Here is a 24,676-nt window from a genome sequence, read left to right on the forward strand (position 1 = left end):
TTGGAAACGCCAAATAAAATACGGCCGCTACACTTGCAGCCACAAAGATTTTTGGGCAGTTTCGGAAATACACCCTGATCTCTCCGTTCCGGTGCTCCGCTGGACATCCTGTCTCGCGATGCGGCAACCTTCTCTCCCGAGAAGTAAGTGCAACTAGCGACGGCAATAGGGAGCGAACTCACTTCCTTCCCCGAAGGCGAATCTTATAAAGCCCTCTTTCCCTCCCATCTCGCAGTTCGCCCCCCTCGTTAACCTGCCTCGAGCTCGTAACCGTGATCCATCGCCCTTCTTCTCCTCCTCCTCCTCGGCCTCCCCGGCGATGAGGAGCCTCTCCCTTCCTCTTCCTCTTAGTTCTATCTTCTTGTTTCTTCTCTCCGTTGCTCTCCTCCTCTCCGCCCCCGCCGGCGCTGGGGACGGGGGCGGCGGCGGCGGCGGCGGCAAAGCGGAGAGGAGCAACGCGACGGAGGCATCGAGGACGGGGCCGGCCCACGAGAGCTTTGCAGACATGATCGACCAGGCTCTCAAGAAGGAGTTCCCCGAGAGCGACCAGATCGATGGAGGTCCGTAGATCTGACACCCCCTTCTTTCTTTCGCTCGAATCTCCCTTTGTATGCTTGGTTTGATCTCTTCTTCTGGCAATGCGATGTAAAAGAGGGAGTTAAAATTCTAAAATTAGGGTTCTTGATCGTAGAATTAAGGATTCGTGGGGATCTTGATGCGCGCCGATCTAGATCTTGTCTGGCACTTTCTTTTTCTTCGTTAGAGTCCCGTGGTATAGTTTTTCTGTATCTAGTGCTAATTTGGAAAAAAGATTAATGAAATCAGTTCTTTATAAAGAACTTCTTGGTATTTCGATTTATTCGATGCTGAAAGGAGTACGTGAGGTGCCTAAAATTCTAGTGCTAATTTGGAAATAAGATTAAAGAAAACAATTATTTAAAAATTTGTCTGTATTTTGCTTTATTGATGCTAAAATGGGTATATGAAATGCCTAAGGAAAGAGATCTTGGTGAATATTTGAATTTTTTTTTCGTTAACCCAAGCGGGTGTGGAGACCCATTAAACACCACCTGAATATGCCCTACTTGGTTTTATGAGGATTGACCTTGTCTCCCACTGCATGTAGTATTCTGCTTGGCAAATGATATGATTTTTTCCTTTTTTTGGATTAAGATATGATTTCTTTCCTTTTTTGGATAAACATATGATTTCTTTTTCTTTGGAGGAAGAATTTGGTGAAAATTCATCATCGCTGTTCATAGAGCTCGCTAGATTTTTTACCTCAACATCAGCATACATGGATTGAAAGTATGCAAACATTGCATCATTGAGGCAGGATATTCTATAGTAGCGTTTCATAGTTGGAATATGCACTGAAAAATAAAATGAAGGCAAGTATTTCACAATACTAATAAATTTCTTACCTGCCCTGCTTTCTTTTCCTGGTCTATTTCACAGAAACTGATCCAGGCGGCTTCAACAACAGCGTTGCCGAGAACCAGGTTTACGTCTTTTATTTTTGCATGCTTTGCAATTTCTTTCTTTCTTTTTCTTGTTTGCATAAGTATGAGATGAGTAAGATGAACAGCATTTCTTTGCAAAGGATGAAGGATGTTATAGGCATACAGCCTATCTTTCTAGCTACCTATTAGACTAGAGGCAGTAGTTATAGGCATTCATTGGACACTATATTTGCCTATTATTCAATTCCTTTTCCCTCTTATGTTACACTCCAGATTTTGCACTATCATTTTTATGGAACTAAGGTCACCTGAAGTTTAATTTTTTCTTTACTGCATGCATATTTCACCTGAAGTTTCATTTTTTCCTTACTGCATGCATATATATCTGTTAAGCTGATTTCCTTCCCCCCTCTTTTTTTTTTGAATTCATAGGCGGTTCTTGAAACTGTTGCTAGAGTTACATCGAAGAAAAATGATACCAAAGAGAAGTATGTTATACTATCCTGTTAATCGCTGCATATATTAGATTAATCATATTCTTATTGACGGTTCATATATTTCTAAATTATTATATCAAGAATTTTTGCTAGTCATCAAATTGTTGATATATCAGATATCTATATTTGTTATCCTAGGTCGTTTCAGTTTCATGATGTTTTCAATTTAGACAATGAGAATCAGGCAGAAGACACGCCTACCTTGATAGATCGGAAGGTATGCTATGATAATTTCATATGGGAAAGCTCCTCTTTTTGTGGAAAAAAATTATTTTGACATTTGAAATAGATGCATTTCCCCATTCAGTTTGATTTTGTAGATTATTATGTAACATATCTTATTAAATGCATGGTATAAATTTGTCATTTCAGGATAATGTTTTTATTATATCAAATCCCAAGTCAAAATACCCTGTACTACAGTTAGATTTGAGGTATGTCTTCTGCACTTTGTCCATGATCATGAGTGTTATGTTTACTCAATATAGATTGCCAATGTCTCATCTTTTTAGCCAGTCTCTTTCTTAATGAATTAGTCCTTAGCCATGAATTCACCATTTGATCCTGTCAAGGGCTTCCTCCCTAGTCAACCATGCATTCTGTTCCCTCACTTCTATTTTTAAGTTTATCTATTATTTTAACCTTTTCCATCCTGAAGTGCAAGCTCCTTCATCATAATGCCTCCTATAACTTTTGGTATAAATTTCCTTACCATTAGTTAGCTTTCCACCTCTCAACCTATGGTATGTACTTTTATTTGGAACTTTTTGGCTCAAGGTTTTCTTGCAAGTTGCATGTCAAATAAATTGGTTCTATATTATCAATGATTAAAATTTTGGCTTTCGTTTTATATGTGTATGTTTTTAATTGCATGCATGATGCCTGATACTCATCAAACCATGTATGTTAGTATGAGACTGATTTTGGTGGAAATCAAACCGTTTATGTTAGTATGAGACTGATTTTGGTGGGAACAACATGACTTCTGGTCGCTTTGGTTCAAATGAGACAGGTGTTTTTGTGAGTGAACCCATTAGTGGTTGCATACATCTTCAATAGGACATGACCAACATGGTTTTAGCAATAGCACTTTTCTTCCGGACCTTAGTTACCAGAAGCAATTGTGCATGCGGGAGTGCAAGGAAGCGGCTCTCATTAAAAGAATTATAGAAATGCTTAGGAAGCAGGTAAGTGTATGAGTTTCTGAGGAGACATAAAGCGGATGAGCCACCCAAAATGGAAGACTCTTGCTACAAAGTTCTAAACAGTAAAATGGTATGAAATAACTAAAGTTAGTCAGAAATTTCTGCCTTCCATATGATCGGTTGCAGATCATATGAAGACTTGCCCCAGGGATGAACAAGTGGCTCTTGGTTATTTGCTTTGCATTGCCCAATAACAGTTTCTTGGTTCTTGTCATAAACGTGCATAGGAACAATACTATTCTTGCTTTTTATGCATAATTTATTGTATTACTTATTAACATTACATGTGTTAAATTAGTAATATATTATTCTTTAACCTTCTGTCTATTACAGCATTGGGTATTTTGCATAAATGGCCACTCACATTTTCAGATTTGCAAATTTTGTTGTTTTCATTTCTTTTTGCAGAATTGACCAATTCTCAATCTTTCTGACCCAATTGCCCTCGGCCACATTATGTAATGCACAAGTTCAAGGGGTCTTGTGCGTATATTATCTAATGCACACATTTAGACTAACCAGTGCACACCATTTAGGCTAAGTATGTTTTGTTCATATCAGAAATGACTGGTCGAACATGTTTAGGCTATTTGGTGTACATAGATAAGCAGTTAGATAACCTGTGGTACCCAGTATGGCCACTTAGACAAATTGGTACATTATGTGATACACATTTAGACTAACCAGGTCAAATATTCATTGATACATGCACAAAATGTGGAATAGTATGTGCACCTTGAGGGTGTGTCTTTTTGCTGATTGTTGCAGTAATCTTGAGTGCAAAATTTGACAATTGGATTCACATGGTTCATGTTGATAGGGCTAGGGGCAGTTTGGTCAGAAAAATTGCAAAATGGCTGATCCTGCAGAGGAAATAAAAAATGGCCATTTCAAATTCCCTACAGCATTTTATGTTCTATAACATATTACAATCTTCAAGGGTTTTTCTTTTTTCTTTTTTTAACCAGTAAAAAGAAAGTATAATCTGGCATTTCATTTTTTGTATGTGCTCTTTTTTTTAAAACGCTAGTTTCACCTTTGAAATAAGATCTGTTTTTGTTGAAGCAATTTTGTGATGACAACAATTGTTGCTTTTTAACTGACTGCATCTTTAACTGAGGCAGCTTTTATGCATCTTCTGATGTACATGTTGCTTCATTCACCTATGGCTAGTGCAAAGACTAAAGAGATTTGAATCTTGGCATGTAATCATAACCCAAAAATCTTATACCAGTGATTCAGTTTCCATTATATGAACTATTCTTGGTGATGCATTCTTATTGGGGCATGTTTTGACTAGGCCTTGCACACAACTTCTATCCAGGCCATATTAGATTTTGCTTATATCTTATTGCATATGTTGCTATCAATCTACTCTACTTGATGGCACACTAAATTGAATATCTTTGCAGGTTGATATCTGATCTTGTTGTGGTCATTGTATCTGCAACCTGTGGTGGCATTGCATTTGCTTGTCTTGGACAACCGGTCTGTCCAAATAAGTTACTTTTTTTCTTGCTTACTATTAGCTACATTCATCTAAGAAAGTTTGTTGTATAATGATGTCTTTTAGTTTTGAAGAAATTCTAAAAACATGACACCATTATTTAATTTCTAAATAATTGGAAAAAATTACATGTATTTACTTCTTTGTAACAGTTTCAGGTTATTGCAGGTTATTACTGGATATTTACTTGCAGGATCTGTCATTGGACCTGGAGGTCTAAGATTTGTCAGTGAAATGGTGCAAGTAAGGTGCTTGTACTTTTTTAGAACTGTTATTAATCCAGTTCTTCATGCAATATCATCATAAATTTGAAAATTCTTGGATAATGCTAATTGCTTGATTTTACATGTTTGAGAAGCACCTTTATGTTTTGTCTGGGCCATAAAAAGCATGCTGTGATTATCCAGTGTTGAACTATAATTCTCAGCTGTCTTTCTCCCAGAATCTATTTACAATATATTAGACTTCTGAAAGAAAAGGGGGAGGTGGGGAGAGGGGGAGGGGGCAAGAGCTGTGTTAGGCTTGTAGTAAATGGTGCTGCCTGTAGCAAATTTTTATTGTGGATTTTCTTTTTTTTCCCTAACTCACATAAAGGTGGACTATGGCACCACAGTTCAATCTTTAGAATCAAGGTAGTGCCTAAAAAAGGATCCTTAGTTTATAGTAAGTTGCTAGTGACCCTTAAGCTTGTTGACTATGGTTATTGGAGTTTGTGGATGTTGATAACCTTCTATTTTTCCATTAAAGAATAACTGCTAATATGTTAATATAGTTGTTCTGAGGCAGAGAAAACTTTTTGCTCTACATATATGTTGTTACATGCATGAGCATGCTAAAGTACTAAGATTACGGTGCATACAATATTTGCTTATGTCAATATAATAATAAACAAAAAGGACTAAAAGAACTTGATTTCTAATTTATGTGGTTAAAATATTATATTTCTACTATCTACAAAATCATCTCATGCTTTTCATGTACACAAAAAGATATTTGTGTCACTTTGCATACATTTTGATTTATTTGTATATTGGCTGCTAGTTTTAACAACAGAAGCATTTGAAATAATTTTAAGCTTGATTCATTTGGTTATGTTGCTATTCTGAACTGTATATTACCAACATCTGTGTTCTGAAATGCTAGGTATATGAAAATTAAGGAATAAAAAACTTTTCACTTGTTAATCATTTTTATAATATATAATTGATGTAAATCGTAAAATGTGATTTTTTTAATTTCTGTACAGTCTTAGTTGTGGTGGAGTAAGGAGTGGTTTATCTATATACATATATAATATTATGAATGTAAATATGTACCATGGTATGCGATGGTATGGGCCGGTATGGGCCGATTCAGCCCTTACTGGATCGGTCCGATGACCTACCTGTACGGTTCCGCCGTGGAAACTGGTATGCGCCGGAGCTGGAGAAGAAAGGGAGAAATAACGAGCGAGCGGGGGCAGGAGGGAGAAGTAGCCTCCCCGGATGCCTGCGGAGAGTAGCCCGGGGGGGGGGGGGGCGGAGGCCGAGGTCGCGGTTGCATCCTCTGTTTCTTTCAAAACTGGGGACACAGCCGCGGAAAAAAATTTGAAAATTTTTAAGTAAAGTCGGCAAGTCACACGCCGACTTCACTTAAAATTTTTTAATTTTTTTAATTCGGAATTTTTAAGTGAAGTCGGCAAACTCTTTGCCGACTTCATTTAAAGATCTCTAAATTTTTTTTGCAGTCACGTTCCCTGTTTCGAAGGAAATAAGGGATGTGGCCGGACCACAGCTTCCGCCGCGCCCCCACGGTCTCCCTCTGTCGACTTCACTTAAAAATTCTGAATTTTTTTTTGAAATAGGGGATGCGGTCACGGTCGCGACCTCAGCCTTTGTCGCGCCCCCGCGGCCTCTGCCGCCCCCCCTCCCGGCGGCCCTCCACGGGTGTCCGCGACCTCTCTTTCTCTCTCCCTCCTCCGCTCGCTCGCTGTTATTCTTCTCCTGCTCCAACTCCGGATAGGTTCTTCCGGTACCGAGATGGTACCGAACGAGCTGAATCGGTCCGGTTGCCGACTGGTACAGCTTCTGGTACTAGTTTAGCATACCCTGATATGTACGTACTTCTATATGTATCTATGTTTGTATTATGTATTAACACGGATGCTTAAGGAGAGTCCTTTTCAACCGGAGGAGCCAAAAAGAAAATTTTTCTATGGCAATTTGTTTTTTGGTTAATACCTAAGCAAAGGCTAATTTTGGGACGCCAATATATTGTATTTTTTTTTCTTATGGGACGCCTACTTAGGAAACGCCTATTTATGGCATTTTGTCTTTCTCCCTAAGTTTAGGATTATATATTGTATTGCTTGAAGAGCACTCCAAACGTGCCTATATAAAGACATGCCCTATGTTATGTTGGCAGAATTTTAATTTCAAGTTGGAGAGTATAAAAGATTAAGCCTTTGGCTTGTTTTCTGCTTTGTTCTGTATCTCTAGCCTTTTTTTTAAGTGGTGAGCGTGTTCTTGTTTGGTATCTCAGGAAGATTGTCTGTGAGTGGTGATCGCTAGAACTCTGTATCCCTAGGGTGGATTTCTTTGGGTGGTGAGTTTTTTTTCTATCAAACTCTGTATCCCTTAGGTGGATTCTTTTGGGTGGTGATTTTTTATTTATCCATTGTCCTTGTCCTTGAGGATTTGGGATTACCATTATTCTCAAATTCCTGAGTGGTTTTGGGTTTCTCGTGGAGTTGATCTTCCCCTTTTTATTTTTCTCGGCATCATGTATGCATACAGCTTTTAAATCTTCCTGTGCTACTGCCTCTCTTCATTGGCCTTCTCTTTTACAGGTTGAGACGGTTGCTCAGTTTGGGGTAATTTTTCTTCTTTTTGCATTGGGCTTGGAGTTCTCTGCAGCAAAGGTTAAATTCTGCATCCTTGTAAATGTTTTTTTTGTAATTTTATGACAGATGCAATCTTTCCTGTTCAATAGAGCTGGATATTGATTGTGACTATAAGATAATGCATTTGCAGCTTCGGGTTGTTCGTGCAGTTGCTGTTCTTGGGGGTTTGCTCCAAGTTTTTCTTTTCATGTGCTTATGTGGTATTACCGCTTCGGTATGTCTTTGCTTCCTTATTTATAAGTTTTGAGATGCTCTGCATTTTTTGCTCTGTATCTAAACTAGAACACCCTGCTAGATCTTTAGTCCTTTTTTTTGGTATCAGAGGGCGGGCTTTGCAGAAGCAAATATATATGTTGCGGGACAAGTTCACTTTCAATCTCAAACTTCTAATAGCAGCCATCATAACCATCATATACTGGCTGGAACTTTTCACTTTTTATGGAAAAAATAACACTGTTATATGTACAATTTGCTCATTTTCTTTACTACCTTACAGTGGCTACTTTATAGTTATAAACTACACTAATTTCTCTCGACAAAACTAAGTTGATTGCTTTGACTGTTTACTTGTCTACCCGTACCTCCTGTCTTACATTAAAAAAATATAGTTATGCCATCTGAATGAAAGGTTGAGGAATCTGTCAAGTTTGTTCTACATAAAATATTTTGCATTGTTTCAGTGGCAATTTTTGATTATTTCATAAACATTTGATGAGATGTCTAGATATTAGATCATCTTTCCTAATAATATAATTCCTTGGGAAGTGTTCTTGATTATATCTGAAAATTTTTGAAAAATAGACAGTAGGACCTCCATTTTTGATACTATGTTTAACTCTGAGAAATACTCACATATAGGGTTATATTATTGTTCCCTTTGTTCCTCCTCTATTCTGATTTATATTATACTGTTTTTATCTATCTTTTTGGCAGTTATGTGGCGGCAAACCTTCAGAGGGGGTATTTGTTGGTGCATTTTTGTCAATGTCATCAACAGCTGTGGTACTACTCTATCATTTGGTTGGAATATGATCTATATTTAAGTTGTGAATTTCCATTGATGCCATAATGATAGCCACTACTAGGAAATCTTATTTATTCCGATTCGTAAGATCAAAAGAACAATTTGCAACGTATACATAATTCTTTTGAATTTTTTCCATGAATTAAAGTTCTGTTTATTCTGTCTGGCACAGTGTGGCATGTCTTTGTGCCATCATCATGCCATCGCCAGGAGCGTTGCATGCCAAAATGTTTCATCTGTTTCTTTTCCTGTTTGGCTTGAAATCCAAATGGAGGGTAACCACCGTTTTGGAAGATAAAATAAAGAGAAGAGATGGTATTTTGAAATACAATTGAATGGATTGTGGAGTCGAGATTAACATAATCCTGTGGAATGGTGGGGGAGGCTTGATAGAGGGGCAGCTGCTTGCAGTATCACATTGTAAAAGCCACATATGGCTGGTAAATAAGTGTAGTGTGACTTTGGGGTATCCAGAGCTATCCCCTAAACAAGAATGAAATTCATCATCTTAAATATGTTATTGTTGGGAGATAAGTTATTGACTCAAAATTTTGATAGGCAAGCATGATTTAATGTGTTTCCTTTGAATCTTCTTGAATTAAAGAACCTTGAGTGTGAAAAATTCTTATGTTCGTCGTTTTCAGAACTTCTTTTCAGCCATAAATCTCTGTTTTCCTGGAATCTATTCCACCACTTCGTATATTCAAGAACTGTCATATGTTATAGCTTTTATGCGCCTGTATTTCTTTGTTTCATCAGGATTTTTTTACGAACATTGTTTCTGCAAAGAGTCAAGTAATTTCGTTAACTAGTCAACAAACTTGGCCAAGAAATAAATTCAGGTATCATAATTATGCGAACGATTAAGTTATGAAACTGCTTCATACCAAGCTTCATAACAAATAGTCTAATTAATGTGGTTTTTCAATGCCTTTACCCCTTTTTCAGCCCCTTTCCTTAACAAAGGTTTCAGCAAAACAATTTGTATAAGATTATTGGTATAGTGAAACCTTCAAACTAAAATATCTTCATCAAATGATACTATTCTAAGAGAATATACTGTTTGCCTTTATTATATTTTCCTTTATAACTTGATTGTTATACAGACTTGATTACTTAAGTTGACACTTGACACTCTTGATATTAAATATTTAATTTAATAATGGTATTCACATTGTTAGATCAGAATGTGAATTAATAATCCCGGTAAAGCTCCTTTACTGGTTGTCATATAATTTCCATTTTTCCTCAACTGCTTTAATCCTTATCTGCCCTCCTTCATTTTATTCTTGGTTTCCTTCCTATTCTCAAATGGTGTAATTTTCATCTCCATCTTATTGTCCTATGAAATGATACCCCCTCCTTTGTATTTGTTTTGGTCGACACAACTATTTCTCTAACCTCAAGTAAAATCTTATCTTGGAACTTTTAGCTTCTGATATATATATGCTGAGAAATCTCATTTTCTCTATTGTAAAATTGGGAATGAAATGCCAATAATCATTTCTCGCACCCAGGTTTTGAAATTCTTGATGGAAAGGAACAGTGCTAATGCTCTTCATGGCCAAGTTACAATCGGTACTCTTATTCTCCAGGTAATGAGGTATTTCTGCCAATATATTCTCATGACTCAATGCATAATGTTATCATGGCTAGATATTTTTTCAGATTCTTGACATTTTTAAAAATAATGGCTTTTATTCTGGACTACATTGTGTGTGCCTCAGGATTGTGCTGTTGGCTTGCTGTTTGCATTCCTTCCAGTTCTAGGTGGAACTTCTGGTATTCTTCAAGGGTTTATATCCATGACCAAGTCGTAAGTGAAGCCCCTGTTTATGTGCTACTGTTATTGTGAATGTTCAATCTAAAGCTAATATAAGGTTCCATTGTCCTTCCCATTAAAATGGGTTAAGAATGCAATATGCTGATTGCAATAAAACATTTAAATACATTGTTTAATTGAATATAACTAGCATGTTGGGCGTGCATTCACAGAGTTGAATATTTGAGAGAGACAGAGAGCAGAAAAAGAAAACTGGATGAGTCTTTAAAAAAGAATTCTTATTAGTATTCGGAGGAGGTTGGATGAGAAAGGATTAGAAAGAGAAAAGGAAACGGGAAGGAGTGGAAAGCTGGATGTGTCCCTTTGTTTGGGAGGCCATGAACGAAAAGGAAAATGTGATAAATTGGAGTCTGGCTACAAAGGGCAGTCCAGTTACTCTTTTAAGTCTTATCGCGAAAAAATTTTCTCGTTAAAATAATAAAGATATAAAATAAATTAGTTTTATGGTAATAATCATTAGTTGATGGATTATGACACATGGTTATATTACTCAGTTTTGTATGTTTCTCTACCGTCACTTGTAATGATGAATGGTCACTTAGCCATAACCACACATGGTTATATTACTCAGTTTTGTATGTTTCTCTATCGTCACTTGTAATGATGAATGGCCACTTAGCCATAACCGCAAGCCATAGCCAGCTATGTTTGTCAACTTTTTTAGGGTTTGCGGTGCATGTTTAATTAAAATTTGATAATTTTATAATATCTGCCAAGTGAGAGTCCTACATTTCTTTAGGTTTGACTGGAGTTGTAATCAAATGTGGAAAAGTGATTGACTGGAAGGTGAGCATTCTTTATTCTTTATGAGAGAGAGAGAGAGAGAGAGAGGTTCTGAAATTCACCTGGACTTTGGGAGAGTCCAAAGGCACAGGGAAGAAGACAAGGTTTGTTATAGGCCATGGCCATCTTGGAGGCAGAAATTTGTGGGCCAAAGAGCCAAAATGTAATCCAATCTTTTCTCGCCACATATATACTTTATAAGAGATCCAAGGATATAGCTCTGTCATCATGCAATATTCGATCACCTCATAACAAATGCATTTTAAGAAATAACAACTTTTTGCAAATTGCTCATGGTAGATGGTGGTATTTACATAAGTCATTTGATATCTAGTAGCATATGCAAAATATTTTTGGTAATGGGTGTCCGACATAGCTAAACTATCTTTCATCACTTCCGTATTAGAACACTTCTTTATTTTCATTCTCATCAAATTTTCAATCGACTATACATATTGTTCCGTTATCCAGTATGTTCCATGTCAGATCAACTTTCCTCTTAAGCAAAAACTAAGTGCTAATGGTTACACTAACTGAATCATGTTTTTACCAGGTTGATTGTGCTGTTTGCTTTCTTGGCAATACTTTCCATACTCTGCCGTAAATGCGTGCCTTGGTTTCTTAAGCTAATGATAAGTCTTTCATCTCAGGTATGTTTTCTTTTACCGAGGTTTAAATGCCATGTTACTTTGCTGGCCTAGCTCTGGCATAGTATGATGCATCATGTCTGATGTGCTATTCTAGTTCTTAGAATGCACGGGCACACACTGGCAGGTATGCATGTCATGCAACTGCACCATATGTCAGTCCGGACCTGGCATTCTGCATACCAAGCTGTGGCATTTGATCCTTGTCTTTAGTTGAGCAAGCAGTGTTGCACAAAAATGCTTTCTTATAGTACATGAATGATATTCTCATTCTGTATTACAATTTCTGGATCTGCAATTCTAACCTGATTCTGCATGTTATTTGTGCAGACCAATGAACTTTACCAACTGGCATCGGTTGCGTTCTGTTTACTTGTCGCTTGGGTTTGTGTCTTATCATTTCATAGTACCAATCATTGCATGTTTACATTACTTGTGCACAATCACTTCAAAACTGTAGTCCTTATGAAAATCCTGTGCATCTCCATTTAGTGAGCTTGTTGATAGAGGCACCCTTTCCAATAGCCTATAAGGATGTCTTGTCATTAAATTCTGCAGCATTAGGTGAGTTTGAACATAAACTTTAAAGGGAAAAAATTCTGAGAGAAAATATCTGATGTTTCATCAGGTAAAAATTCTGAATTTCAAAAATCCTATATTTAAATCTTTTGACAACTCAGATCAAATAAAGTGAGAAGTCTTGCAAATTGTTATTGTCTCGACAGTTTTCTGTCAGTCACTTTATTTGGAATTGCTTCATGATTATTCCAAGACTTTCAGACTGCTAAAGCTTTGCCAGATATGGACTTATCAAATCCGGTGATTCTCTTTTTTTTAGTTGGACTATAAATTAATGATGGCTCTCCTACCAGTGTCTCAACTTTCATTGACATTTGAAACAGAATTCTTACAGCAATGTGGCAGTTATTATTATAGAATAAGAATTTTCTATTGTGTTTTCTCGCCGTGGATATCTTATGACATTTTGCAAACCTTTTTCATAGTATACTATAAAGTGGTATGGTGACTTTTCAACATTTTACTATTCTCTGCACTCAAGTTTTATAACATGTATTGTTTTTTATAAATCCATTTTTTAACTTCATTGCACTATGTATTCTTTCAGACATGGTTTAACTTTTCCTTTTTAGAATTTTTTTTCCTTCTCATATTCCAGGGATATACTTTAAAAAACAGTGTTTGGTAACTAGTTCACATTTTCCAGCAAGGCATGATTGAACTTGGACATCAATTTCTGATCTCTTCTGTATTTCAGGATTTTTTTTAATCTTTGTGATGGTACAGAGACTGGATATTTTCAAATGTTTTCGACAATTCTAAATCCTCGAACCATTATTTTTGACGGTGTCATAAATTCGACATATCTTGTAATTGTTTGTATAGATAAATTTTCTTATATGATCATTATTAATATTTACAATCAATGCTAAGAACAAATGTAATTTCAGTAAATGGGTTGACTTGATGCTAAAAATTTGATCAACCGAACCTCTTTCTCTCCCTCTCTGTCTGTTGGTCGGTCGGTCGGTCTCTCTCTCAGCCACCTCTCATGCCCAAATTTATGCATGCATTCATACCTTAAAAGGGCACCGAGACATCTACATCCGTGATGGTTGATGTCGGATGAGGACAAGTATTGGAATGATATGAGAATTAACTTCTAATATAGAAAAAAAACACATACTTACAAGTCCAGGACCAGAACCCTTAAATGTAATGTCCTCAGGTAACAAATGAGCAAACGATGCACAAAGAGTGTATATGAAACAATAAGATGAACCCATTTTACACCTTTATACAACTGAACTCCAGCATACCCTTGAACTTGTGGCAACCAAGTTGCTCGATACTTTGCTGTGATGAGGGACTTCTCAGGAGAAATTCTAGCTCCCAGATTTTAATTTCAGAATGTCTAATCTGAGCATTATCATAATGATATTAAAAGCTGGAAGCCCTTTGGAGCTTTCCAAATCAATGGGGTTAAACTAGGTGGTAAGCAGTTGTTGTAGGATCAGTGACATTGATCATCAATCTGCTGACCACCCTAGATTCGATCATCTAGGTGGAGAGGATGGATGGGGAAGGTCAATCAATTATAATTCTAATCCGAATAGGCCTCAGTCATGATATAATATGCCACTGAAGAAAAATCTGAGGGCCTGTTTGGCATTGTTATTTTTTATGTTATTGTTTCTCTACAAGTTAGTGAAATAGCAGATAGAGATTGTTGTTGAAGATAGCATTTTCACAAACTTCTGCTATTCCTTGTTCTCATTTTTACTCTATCTTGAAAGCCATAAATCTCTGCTTCCAAAAAATCTTCAGATTTGAGAGAATTTTGAAAAACAAAAGATTTCCGTTGTACATATTCTCCATTTTATTTTTCTTCTTGGGGTTTGTAAGTAAAAACAGAAAACAAAAGCAATACCAAGTAGGCCCTGAATATTAACCTGTGGCACAGAAGGTTATGTGGATCTCCACACTATGTGAGTGATTTTAGAGTGAGGATGGAACCCCCGTGTTGAGATAAGTTGAAGTCATTGTGTCAACTGAATGTTGGAAAATAATATGGCACCATGCTATGAAATATGGTTAGTTTTCAAAGCTGGTCCTGTGATGGATGTATGCTGATATCTTGACTTGAATAGCATGGCCAGATGAACCTTATTCAGAATTTTATCACTCAAGGCCCAACTTCAAAGATGGTGAAGAGACCTTGAGTAGAGGATAGGAGAATTCACACTCCAAGCCTTGAGAAATAAGAGCTGAATTCAAGTAATGATGCATTGAGCCTCCATTAGCGGGCAATAACACAATATATACTGTTCCATATGTCCAGACATACAGTTATGGCCGGCCACAGCTCCACATATTTAACACTCTCTTTAAGGCATGACTTCTCGGTGCATGTACAGACACTATAATCATAGATTGTTAGATTAATGTGCAGTCGATAACAACTTTTTATAGTTTGCAATGGTCAAATTAGTTTGACATAAACTCCCTCTTCGGCCCTTTTTGGGTAAATCCTGCCAGATCTGGCAGAATAGCTCGGAGAGAGGCACGGAAGAGATAGAGCATGAGAGGGGGAGGGAGGGAGAACACGGGTAGGCCGTAGGTCCCAGTCGCTGCAGGAAAGGGGCAAAAGACCTTGAGAGGTCTTTTTTCTTCTCTTGGAGATTGGCGCCCACGACCCTCCGCATGCTCTATCTTTCCCTCTTTGCTATGTTACCTTCTCTCAAGAGGTCCTTTTTCTTCTCTTGGAGATTGGCACCCGCGACCCCCCACATGCTCTCTCTCTCTCTCCCTCTCTTCTCCTTTACCTTCCATCCATGCACCGCATCTTCCTCCACCTATCCTGCCAGATCCAGCAGGATGTTGCCAAAACAAGCTCTTAGTAATATTTCCGATTCTTGTTTTTCCTTCAGGAATCAAAATATAGGAAATTAAGAATAATTAATTTTTCTCAGAATTTGTAGACAGAACAGCTTAATTTCTTTCAACCAGCATGTCTATCTATCTGGTAATTCTCATATATCAACAGTTTTCTAATTTAAAAATCTGTTACCTTCTCAGTGTAGCGACAAGTTGGGATTAAGTCTTGAATTGGGTTCGTTTGCAGCAGGAGTGATGATATCGACCACCGATCTTGCACAGCATACCCTTGAACAAGTAAGGTTATATGCCATAGTTTCCGCTTGAATGTTGCAGATAACCCAGAATGATGCCGACTCACCTGTGATTTATGTGAACTGTTTATTTACCAGACCCTTATTTTCAATGCATTGATAATAGGATTGCTTGACAAAATATTGTTTTTCTGCCATGCTGATAGTTAATAGTATTGCAATGCTTGCACTGGTAACATTAGAAGTAGCTCTCTCTCTCTCTCTCTCTCTCTCTCTCCCGCCTTCCCCCTTTCCCTGCCCGGACTCAGTATCTTTTCAATCGCATCACATAAAATAAATTATCCCGACTCCCTGCATGAGTTTAAAAATTTTTCCATTATGCCACTTTTTTGTCCTGAGCATAGCTCATGGTTTCAAATTTTATAACTGCATGATTCTTCAAGCTGCTGAAGGAGTAACACAGTGAAGTTCTTCAGATTAATGAGTATTGAAAAATTTATGTCACAGTAGTGAGACCACATGGTTTCATGGAGGTACTGTCTTTAATGTAGATTAAACTGGTATTATGTCTCACTATGCCTTGAGCTGTCAAAGGTTAACCATCAGCATTGAGAGTCTGGCTTACACGTGCATTATGGCTGGTTGCTTGAGCATGGTTTATATTTGATTTTCAATATACCCGACTAATATGGTCAAGAACTTCTTGTAATGTAAAGAAAGCAACCGTCTTCCTCTACAAGTTTCCAATTGTTCTAGAAATATAAGATACCAACATTTAGTTGCAGTTTTTTGAGATTTGGAAAATATCAATGATTACGCCTACTGATTCTGAAATAGTTACTTCCACGTTCTTGAATGTGAAATTAGCCAGAACTTCCAGAGTCATTCGTGAAAGTTGAAAACATGCCTTGCCATCAGGAATTGACATTCTAATACTCGAATTTGGTTGTACCAAGTGCTGAGATACGCCCTGTACGATGCGACATTCGCAGCGGAATTCGCACGGGACGTCGTTCATCGTATGAGCGCGCCATAGATCGTAGAATTCAAAAAATTTTCTGGATCCAAATCCAGAAGATCTTTGAACTCAATAGGGAGGGGAGATTAGGATCTGAAAGGAGGTTGATTAATTATCATAAAAATGAAACAAAAATCAGAAGTTATAAATTTGAAGATTATATCTTCAAATTTTCTGCAGGTGAAGAACACCGTAGTTTGATGATCTTTTTAGATTTCTGTTGAAGCCGCACACATGTCCGGCCTCTACAGGTATCCACACGAGGATTTAATCATCTGAGATAAGGTTTTACCGGAGTGCTAGCTCCTTGCAAAGACCTCTCATGACTATCAAAAGATTGGAAGAAAAATCAGCAACATACCTCCTTGAAGAAGAACCCTTTCTACTTCAACCTTGCTTGTGATGGAGGAAGAGGAAGGATGATGCTTTCATCGTGGATCTTCCTTGCCTTGCTCTCGTGGAAGAAGAGGAAGAAGAGGTCCCCTTGCTGCCATGGAGGAGGGGGGAAGAGGGCTTGCCGTAAGGAAGACTCCTTCCTTGCTGCCGTGTGAAGTGCTCTTCCCTTGCTTCTTTTCTTTTATTTCCAACTCCTTGGAGGAAGAAGAAAGGCCTTCAGCTTGCTGTCGTGAGAGAGGAGAAGGTCTCCTCTTGCTGCCGTGGAGAAGGTGGAGAGGAAGAGGGTGGAGGCGTGGGGAGGAATTGCATGAAGATGCTCTCACATGCCTCCTATTTATAGATGAGGGCCTAGGTTTTTCCAAAGGCTTATCTCATGAAGAGATAAACTTCTCAAAACCACCCATCCTTGGATTTATGCCAAGTGTCCAATCCATGTACTCATGGTGCCATGCAATCATTGCATGACATATGGACTCTGAAATCCTCATAGTGTGAACACGACTTAAGTAATTTTCATCCTAGGATGACATGTGGACTTTAAAGTCCGCATATGACTTATGGCATTTATATCCTACGATGCCATGTGGTCTTTAAAGTCTGCATAGTGTCATCCTACGATGACATGTGGACTTTAAAAACCGCACATACCCTGATCTAATCAGGGTTGACCCAATCATAAATCCAAATCAATTTGGGTCGAACCCAATTTGATTGGCTCACTAAATCAGCCCAATTGCAATCAATTCTACTTAATTCTTCTTTCATTAACTCACTAACACTTAATGGATTAATTCAATCACCAATCATATTAATAATTGACATCTATTGTGATTCTAAATCACAATTATGATAGTTTGTCTAATCAAATCCTCTATGTGTGCGACCCTGTAGGTTATATTCTGTCTGGTAGTGAGACATATTAAGATCTCTATCTCAATATCACTAAAACTCTTTTCAGTGGACTGAAACAATTTCAGTTCTACTTTAGGGTTCATTGATCACCAAGTGAATGCCTTCGAGTCTCACAATCCACTAGTGACACCTAGCAGTATGCGGTGGCAACCCAGCAAAATGGAATGTCTGAACCTTTAGGTGCAGTTAGCGTATGATATAGTTCCTCTATCATGGATCCCGACATAACGGAGGTTATGGATAACTCGTCAAACCCCATTGTCTGTCATATGTCTAATTTATTCGACTTCCAGTTCGAGATATGGAAAATCCTTTCTCCAAAATACCTGGTCAGAAATTTATCGAACTCAGTCTCATAAATCACATAAGATCACTCCTAATCTATCAAGGTCGATATATCCCATCTAGATGCAACCCTATTCCAAAATGAATACTGCAGCCAATCCGCACCACAAGGATCTGAATGGCTAGAGCCCAAGTCCACATGCTTGTCAAACTGCAGCAACCTCACAGTGAATAGCAGAGGCATCGCAGGTCAAAGGATAAGTCATACAACTGCAGTACAAGTAGTCACTGACGAGTAGATAGACATCCATATGACTACTTTCTTTGGTCACGCTCAGTACCTTATTTTCTAACAAGTACTCGCACAAACACTCCAGTGTCTCTACACCGTGGACTTGAAACTCGTCCATCTAACTAAGTGATTTGTGCACTAATCTCAGCGGATCGATCACCGTCTCTCGTGATGGATCCATCGATCAGGAGCATTTAGAAATTAATCCTTAATGATACATACCTCAAATTTTCAACTCCTTGAGAATATATGTCATCATCTATTAATTTTTTGGACGATTCATGGACACATACAAATATGAATGATAAACAAATTGCCCAATTTTATATATTAATAAAAGTCAAATTATAAATTTGTGCCTCAGATTACAAATGTGTCAGCCACATTGGCTTCTAGGGCATACTTCTAACACCAAGTAGACATCAGGACTACATGTGTGCACTACTAGTGTTGTAATTTTATGCTAAAATGACTTTTGTTATCTTGGTATACAAGGTTAATTATAGGTGACTTGACAAGGATTTCTACGTCAACATATCTAAAACCAAGGATCTAAACCTCGCTGTAGCCTAGCAAGTCAATGGGTTTGGAGACGAAACATCTTGGTTTCATAGATATGCATGAAACTTAGTAAAATGGTACATCAGGCAGATGAAAGACCAAATAAAAGTAAAAATACATGACATAATAAAATTGTTTGCTGCATTTTCACTATTTCTATTAGACTTAGTGAAAGTAACTCATTCCTTTTACTTTAAATGATTCTTCTCAACATAATAAAATGCTTCACCTTGGCAAGGTTGCTTTTCTGTGTTTTTGTTTATCATGCATTAAGATTTGACTTCACATATCCTCCAAAATCTTGAACTTTAAGCATCATGGAAGGAGCAACATTTCTCTTGCTGGCCCACAAATAATAAGCCATGATCATAAAATTAAAATAACAATGAAAAAGTAATGAAAATGGTTTCCTACAACAACCTAGTTGACTGTTAAGTCTCTTCAGCATAATTTATGCATATCTTGGTTATATTTTCACGAATCATGTATATTTCTGTACCAGTACACATTATAAAATGGTCTATTTTGGTCTATAACCTACTTAAGGCTGCAACTGAACCAGGCTGTTCATGAGTCGCTTTGGTTGATCTTGTCAGCATTCTGATTTGAGGTTGTTCAGTTAGGAAACAAGCTGGGCTCAATCCTCACCTAAGGCTCGATTAGGATTTAAATTTTGTAGTACAGACCGATGCCAGTCATGGGCCGGTGTGTGAAGGTACATGATGGTGTGGGGTTAGTTCCATTGGTAGTCGTGAGCAGCAAAAAAGATTTTTCTTTGTTTTTTTTTATAGAAAAAAGTGGTAGGGGGTCAGTACGGCATTGATGCAGATGAATATGGGATGCTACACCGGCAATTCAGGTCATACTTGCTGAAATGGGGGCTTAAGAGTGTCCTTTGTTCCGGCCCTCGCCATTATGCCAGTTTGTGGCTGCTATTCCCGAGCTTGTATAGCTATGGATTCGTAAAAATAAGAGGAAGCTCAAGCTTAGCTGGATACCAGGTTCATTTAACCTTATTCAGTTACGAAAAGTGCCATACTTCAACTTTTGTGTTCGAGCTTAGCTCGGACTTGAGTTCCCTTGGAATATAACCAGCCCAGCCAGAGCAACACAACCTTGCTCATCAATAGCCCCATACTTGGTGGCACGAGTAGTATTACATTGACCTTTGTGGTGAGAAATCTAATTGTATTTTACGTAAGCATCCCACATGAGTGCCTGCAGCCTGGTGCTAAGTAAAGAATCAATTAGAATTACGATCTAATAGTACTAGAAGAACTGATATCTAGTGTCTCCATTAGCTTTTAATTCATTGTTAACATGAAACTGCACAAAGCTCTTACAAATGAAGCCACTATGATGTAAATAACTCATTGAGGGGTGATGATAAGTGAAATCTAGTGACTTATATGCTTTAGATTGTAAGACCCCTGCATGGGAAAATGCATTGAGAAACCATATCAGTCCCAAATGTAACTTAAACAACCCATGGTTTAGAAAACTGTCGGTAACACTGTAAATACCAAGAGCACTGGGCAAAGCCTAATTATTTTCAATGGAAGGACATGTTCACCTATTCAATGTGTCTCTTTCTCATCTCTAGGGACACTATGGTGCCAAAGAAGAATCAAATCAAAGTTAAGACCATTGTGGGACCAGTTTGTTCTAGCTTTATGTTGGATGGGCACACCAGCCCTGTCAGTGGAGTTGCACTTGTTGTTCCATCTTCTTAATCAAAGCAAAGTCAGATTCCAACCTCGGGCACATCCTCTTCTCATTGATCTGTGCGCAATACTTTGATGGGCTCTTCTCTATCTTCAGGTACTGGTTGGTTCTCCTCAGCAGCAAGGATGGACGTCTCTCTCTCTCTCCACTTGAGAGAAGTTGCCTTCGACCCTCTCTTCACTTTGATTCATCCTAGTTTTCTTCTTTTCCTATCTCTTCTCTTTGTTTGAATCACTTTTTCCTTTTGTGTTTTTCTTTTTTCACCTCCTTATCTTTGTAATTAACTTTTCAATTTTGGTTTAACAAATGGGTGGCCCTTCCCTCCAAAAGAAACAACAGTTCTCTTTCCCTTAGTATGTAGTGCAAGTTAGGAATAAGAGGGCCGTTGAGGATGTATATTTGGATTATCCCTCCTTAGAGGAAGCTTGTCCTGCAATTTCTGTTAAATTATTTATGTACATTTCTTCTGATAAATCTGTTATTACCTTTTATATATTGAATTGAAGCAAGAGTTGGAGATACTTGGCCTTCGTTAGACATAACAACTTATGGTATGTTTTCTTATTTTTGAATTCTTCTTTCTGCAGGTTGAACCCATTCGCAACTTCTTTGCTGCTCTTTTTCTTGCTAGCATCGGGATGCTAATTCATGTCCATTTCCTATGGAATCATGTGGATATTTTGCTAGCAGCTGTGATTTTGGTGATCATCATAAAAACAATAGTAGTTGCCACAGTTGTTAAGGGATTTGGCTACACAAACAAGACATCACTTCTTGTAATAATGGACTTTCATTTTGCTATTACTTATATCTTTAAGATATTTCATATTAATACAAGTGAACCTTAACTTTATTGTGTATGTAGGTTGGCATGTCTCTGGCGCAGATTGGAGAATTTGCTTTTGTTCTTCTAAGTCGTGCTTCAAATCTGCACCTGATTGAGGTTGTTATTGATGTTTATAGTGTTGTCTTTTTATAGGAGAATGATGCATCCATATTAGAATATCTATGCCTTTTCCGTGCATAAACAATGTTACATGTAATACAATCATGAAGTAACTTGACCGTAAAGGGTAATATGATAAAATTCAGATATTGCTAATCCCTGGAAAAGGCCTTTGGTGGTTGGCGGACTTGGAACATTTTTTTGCATGTAGAAGGCCCACAATTTTTTTTTCAAAACCTGATGGCAGATGCAGTGCTTAAGGGCACAACATTTAGCAGGACTTAACTGTACAGGCATGACCCCTGCACCCATTCCATCCTCCACCTTCATGCTCTCCTTGTTGCCAGGATGACCGCAAGAAAATAGGTCATATTCATGTGGACTCGGACCCATCCCTACCCTTTAGAGCATGCGGCTGTATAACATCATTTATGTAAATATATATTTTAAATGAAATGGTCTTTAGCTCATCTTTTGGCATCTTGTACAACAAAAGCCATTTAACTAATAGTTTGATTGTTTTTTACAGAGCAAATTGTATTTGCTACTTCTGGGAACAACAGCTTTAAGTCTGGTATATTCTCATATCTCATATCTCATATTAACTATTTTGTATTATATTGCTATTAGAGGCTTTAACAGGTTAAAACTTCTAGGGGTAAGACTGCTAACGATGGCATGCTATATAGTCTTTTGTACAGGCTGTATACATCTAACCTCCAGTAGACTGCCCATCTCTATCTACTACCTTTTTTGAAGAAGCATTAATTCTTAGAGATCTTTCTCTTTTCTTTTTTCTTTTTTTTTTGCCGCAATTGTTGCTCCAATCATAGATGTGGTAATTATGCAGGTTACTACTCCTTTGCTCTTCAAGCTTATTCCAGCAGTCATTCATCTGGGAGTTCTGCTACGATGGTTCTCACCTGATAGCAGTCAAGCTGAGGTAATTCTTTATCTTTAGAACTATTTATTTGTCACACTTATTTTAGATGGGAGAGGTAAATAATTTCTTTTTCATATTGATTATAGAATGGGAGGTAATGATGTTTCATTGCATGATTTTTATATCCAGATGGGATTTAAAGGTGAAAGCATTCGCGCGGACAGTGTTAAGCGTATTACACTGCTGGTCCAAGGCGCTCACGATTCATGAAATGTGTTCAAAAAGCGAATGAAGGAACACCTGGTTTACCTGATGGGCTTCATGATACGTTTGGATGACAAGTATCCATGCGAGCAAAGGAGATTTGACTGATGACATGTTCTTGTGGAAGAAAAGTGCCTCATTTTTGTCTTCCTTTCACATCTCAATCCAAAATGGCTGTTGCACTTTCCACAGAAAAAGTATCCGCGTGGCAGGAAGATTGCCAGGCATTGAACCTTTGTGCTTGATGGGATAATATTTTGCTATCACCCTCATGCCAGATTATGTGTAAAGTAGTTTTTTTCCTTTGTACTATACCTTTTATTCTTTTTCAGGATTGCTCATAGTTGGAACTGGCACCAGGCCTTTAAACAACGTGTAGAATATGGCAATTGATCTTATTCATTTCAAACTGATCACGAGCATTTTCTTTATCTCATTCTCTCTTCTGCAGTTTAGTTTCGAAACCATGCTAGCTGCATGAGTAAGGCTATGCGTTCCAATTCCATCAAAGGAAGAAAAACTCCTTGCCGTGTGACATGAGTGGGTTGGTGTAATTCACTGGTTTGATGTGATGCTCGGCGGGTTGGATTACTTTTTCCTTGCTCCTACGTGTCGCATTGCACTCTCGCAATCCATGATCTGGGTTGGTTTCTCAAAAATGTTCTATGTTTCTCTGTTAGCCGCTTCTCTGGGCCATCATTTTTGTTTGCGGATGCGGTCAAGTAGGGGAGGGAAAGGGGGGTGTAATATGAAATCGGTAGTCACGGATTTGGTGCAATATGGTGGTAGGTAGCTAGGTGAGATGATGAACTGCTGCAATTCCCCAACGAGGTTCTTCCGTAGACGTGTTACATGCGGGAGAGCCGCAGCGGCTGGATGCCTGGAGAACTGGAACCACCAATATGTTTGAACTCTTATCACAAAGCCAAAATGCTGTCTGGGTTTCAACGAAGGGACAGCTTGGGACTACTGGGTGTTGTGGTGGAAGACGTCAAAGGGAATGCTTCTTCCTTCTTCGCTTTATGTATTCAAACTGGCCTCGGGTTCTGCAGGAGAGGCCCTCTCGAGGCTGGACCGTACGCCTGAATATCTGACCTTTAAACAGTCTGTTGCCGTTTCATCAACCAAACTCAACTTGCAGAGTAGAACGAGGGGCTCAAAAAGCATGAGCATATTTTATTCTCCAGCACCTCTGCTGGAGATGAAAATAAGAACTTGGACGGTCCCTCGCCGGCATTTTTTGGGGGATTCACATGAAAAGAAGTCAAGCTCTCCAATCGTTTTGCCCCTGGGCTTCCATCAAACATCGCACAGCGGTCTACTTCGATCCACACATTTTTCGGTTCGCTCTGGATGGGGACACCAAATCAACCATCCAGGAAAAAAAAGAAAAAGCAAACAGGAGAAAACAAAAACTTTTAGTCCAGAAAGGGGAACAGGGATATTGATGAGCTGTAATGTTCGCTGGCCTTCTCTGACGCTGCTTGCTTTGATCTAAATCCATGGGAATCCATTAAGCGGTAATCAACGATTACAGCATGATGTGCTTTTCGACGCCTTATTCGACAGGTACTTTGTCATGTAGCAGGGCATGGTTGTTCACCTGTCACAATCCTTCGAAAGTGCCCGACTGTGTGCGTCTGGAGCACGGAAAGAGCGGCCTCTCATCATTTGGAGCCCGGGTAGATGAAAATTCTTAAGGCTCCAAATTTGTAACGTAGTTATTTCTGGTACAATTTAGTAGCTCATCCAAAAAAACTACTCCAAAATAGAAGTGCAAATGGGTCAAATCGACCGTGTCTTGAGTGGCCCTAACACAACCCAATTCTTTGTTCAGATCCTAATTTTTGACCTAGACCCAACCCAATAGAAGATCGAGTTAGTTCGGATACAT

General features: G+C 38.2%; 1 protein-coding gene across 1 annotated transcript; it reads left to right on the top strand.

Moving 5' to 3' along the window:
- The first annotated feature begins 86 nt into the window (after positions 1-86).
- LOC103714323 (K(+) efflux antiporter 4) lies at positions 87-23,213 on the top strand. Its single transcript, XM_008801528.4, has 20 exons — positions 87-560; positions 1,459-1,502; positions 1,896-1,951; positions 2,099-2,177; positions 2,333-2,394; positions 4,578-4,653; positions 4,841-4,915; positions 7,500-7,571; positions 7,684-7,767; positions 8,487-8,555; positions 10,095-10,172; positions 10,305-10,393; positions 11,757-11,853; positions 12,181-12,234; positions 15,448-15,543; positions 21,277-21,465; positions 21,555-21,632; positions 22,165-22,209; positions 22,486-22,578; positions 22,708-23,213. Exons 1-20 carry the CDS (start codon positions 320-322, stop codon positions 22,786-22,788), a joined length of 1,758 nt encoding a protein of 585 aa, XP_008799750.2. The 5' UTR covers positions 87-319; the 3' UTR covers positions 22,789-23,213.
- Positions 23,214-24,676: the final 1,463 nt, after the last annotated feature.

Source organism: Phoenix dactylifera, chromosome 4 (assembly GCF_009389715.1).
Source record: "Phoenix dactylifera cultivar Barhee BC4 chromosome 4, palm_55x_up_171113_PBpolish2nd_filt_p, whole genome shotgun sequence".
Classification (NCBI taxonomy): Eukaryota; Viridiplantae; Streptophyta; class Magnoliopsida; order Arecales; family Arecaceae; genus Phoenix; species Phoenix dactylifera.

What these genes read in the sequence shown, in the direction of transcription:
- LOC103714323 (XM_008801528.4), top strand. Translation starts at nt 320, where the DNA reads ATGAGGAGCCTCTCCCTTCCTCTTCCTCTTAGTTCTATCTTCTTGTTT. An exon ending in AAAAATGATACCAAAGAGAA is followed by an intron (nt 1,952 to 2,098) that starts GTATGTTATACT and finishes TTGTTATCCTAG; the next exon opens with GTCGTTTCAGTTTCATGATG. An exon ending in TATGTGGTATTACCGCTTCG is followed by an intron (nt 7,768 to 8,486) that starts GTATGTCTTTGC and finishes TCTTTTTGGCAG; the next exon opens with TTATGTGGCGGCAAACCTTC.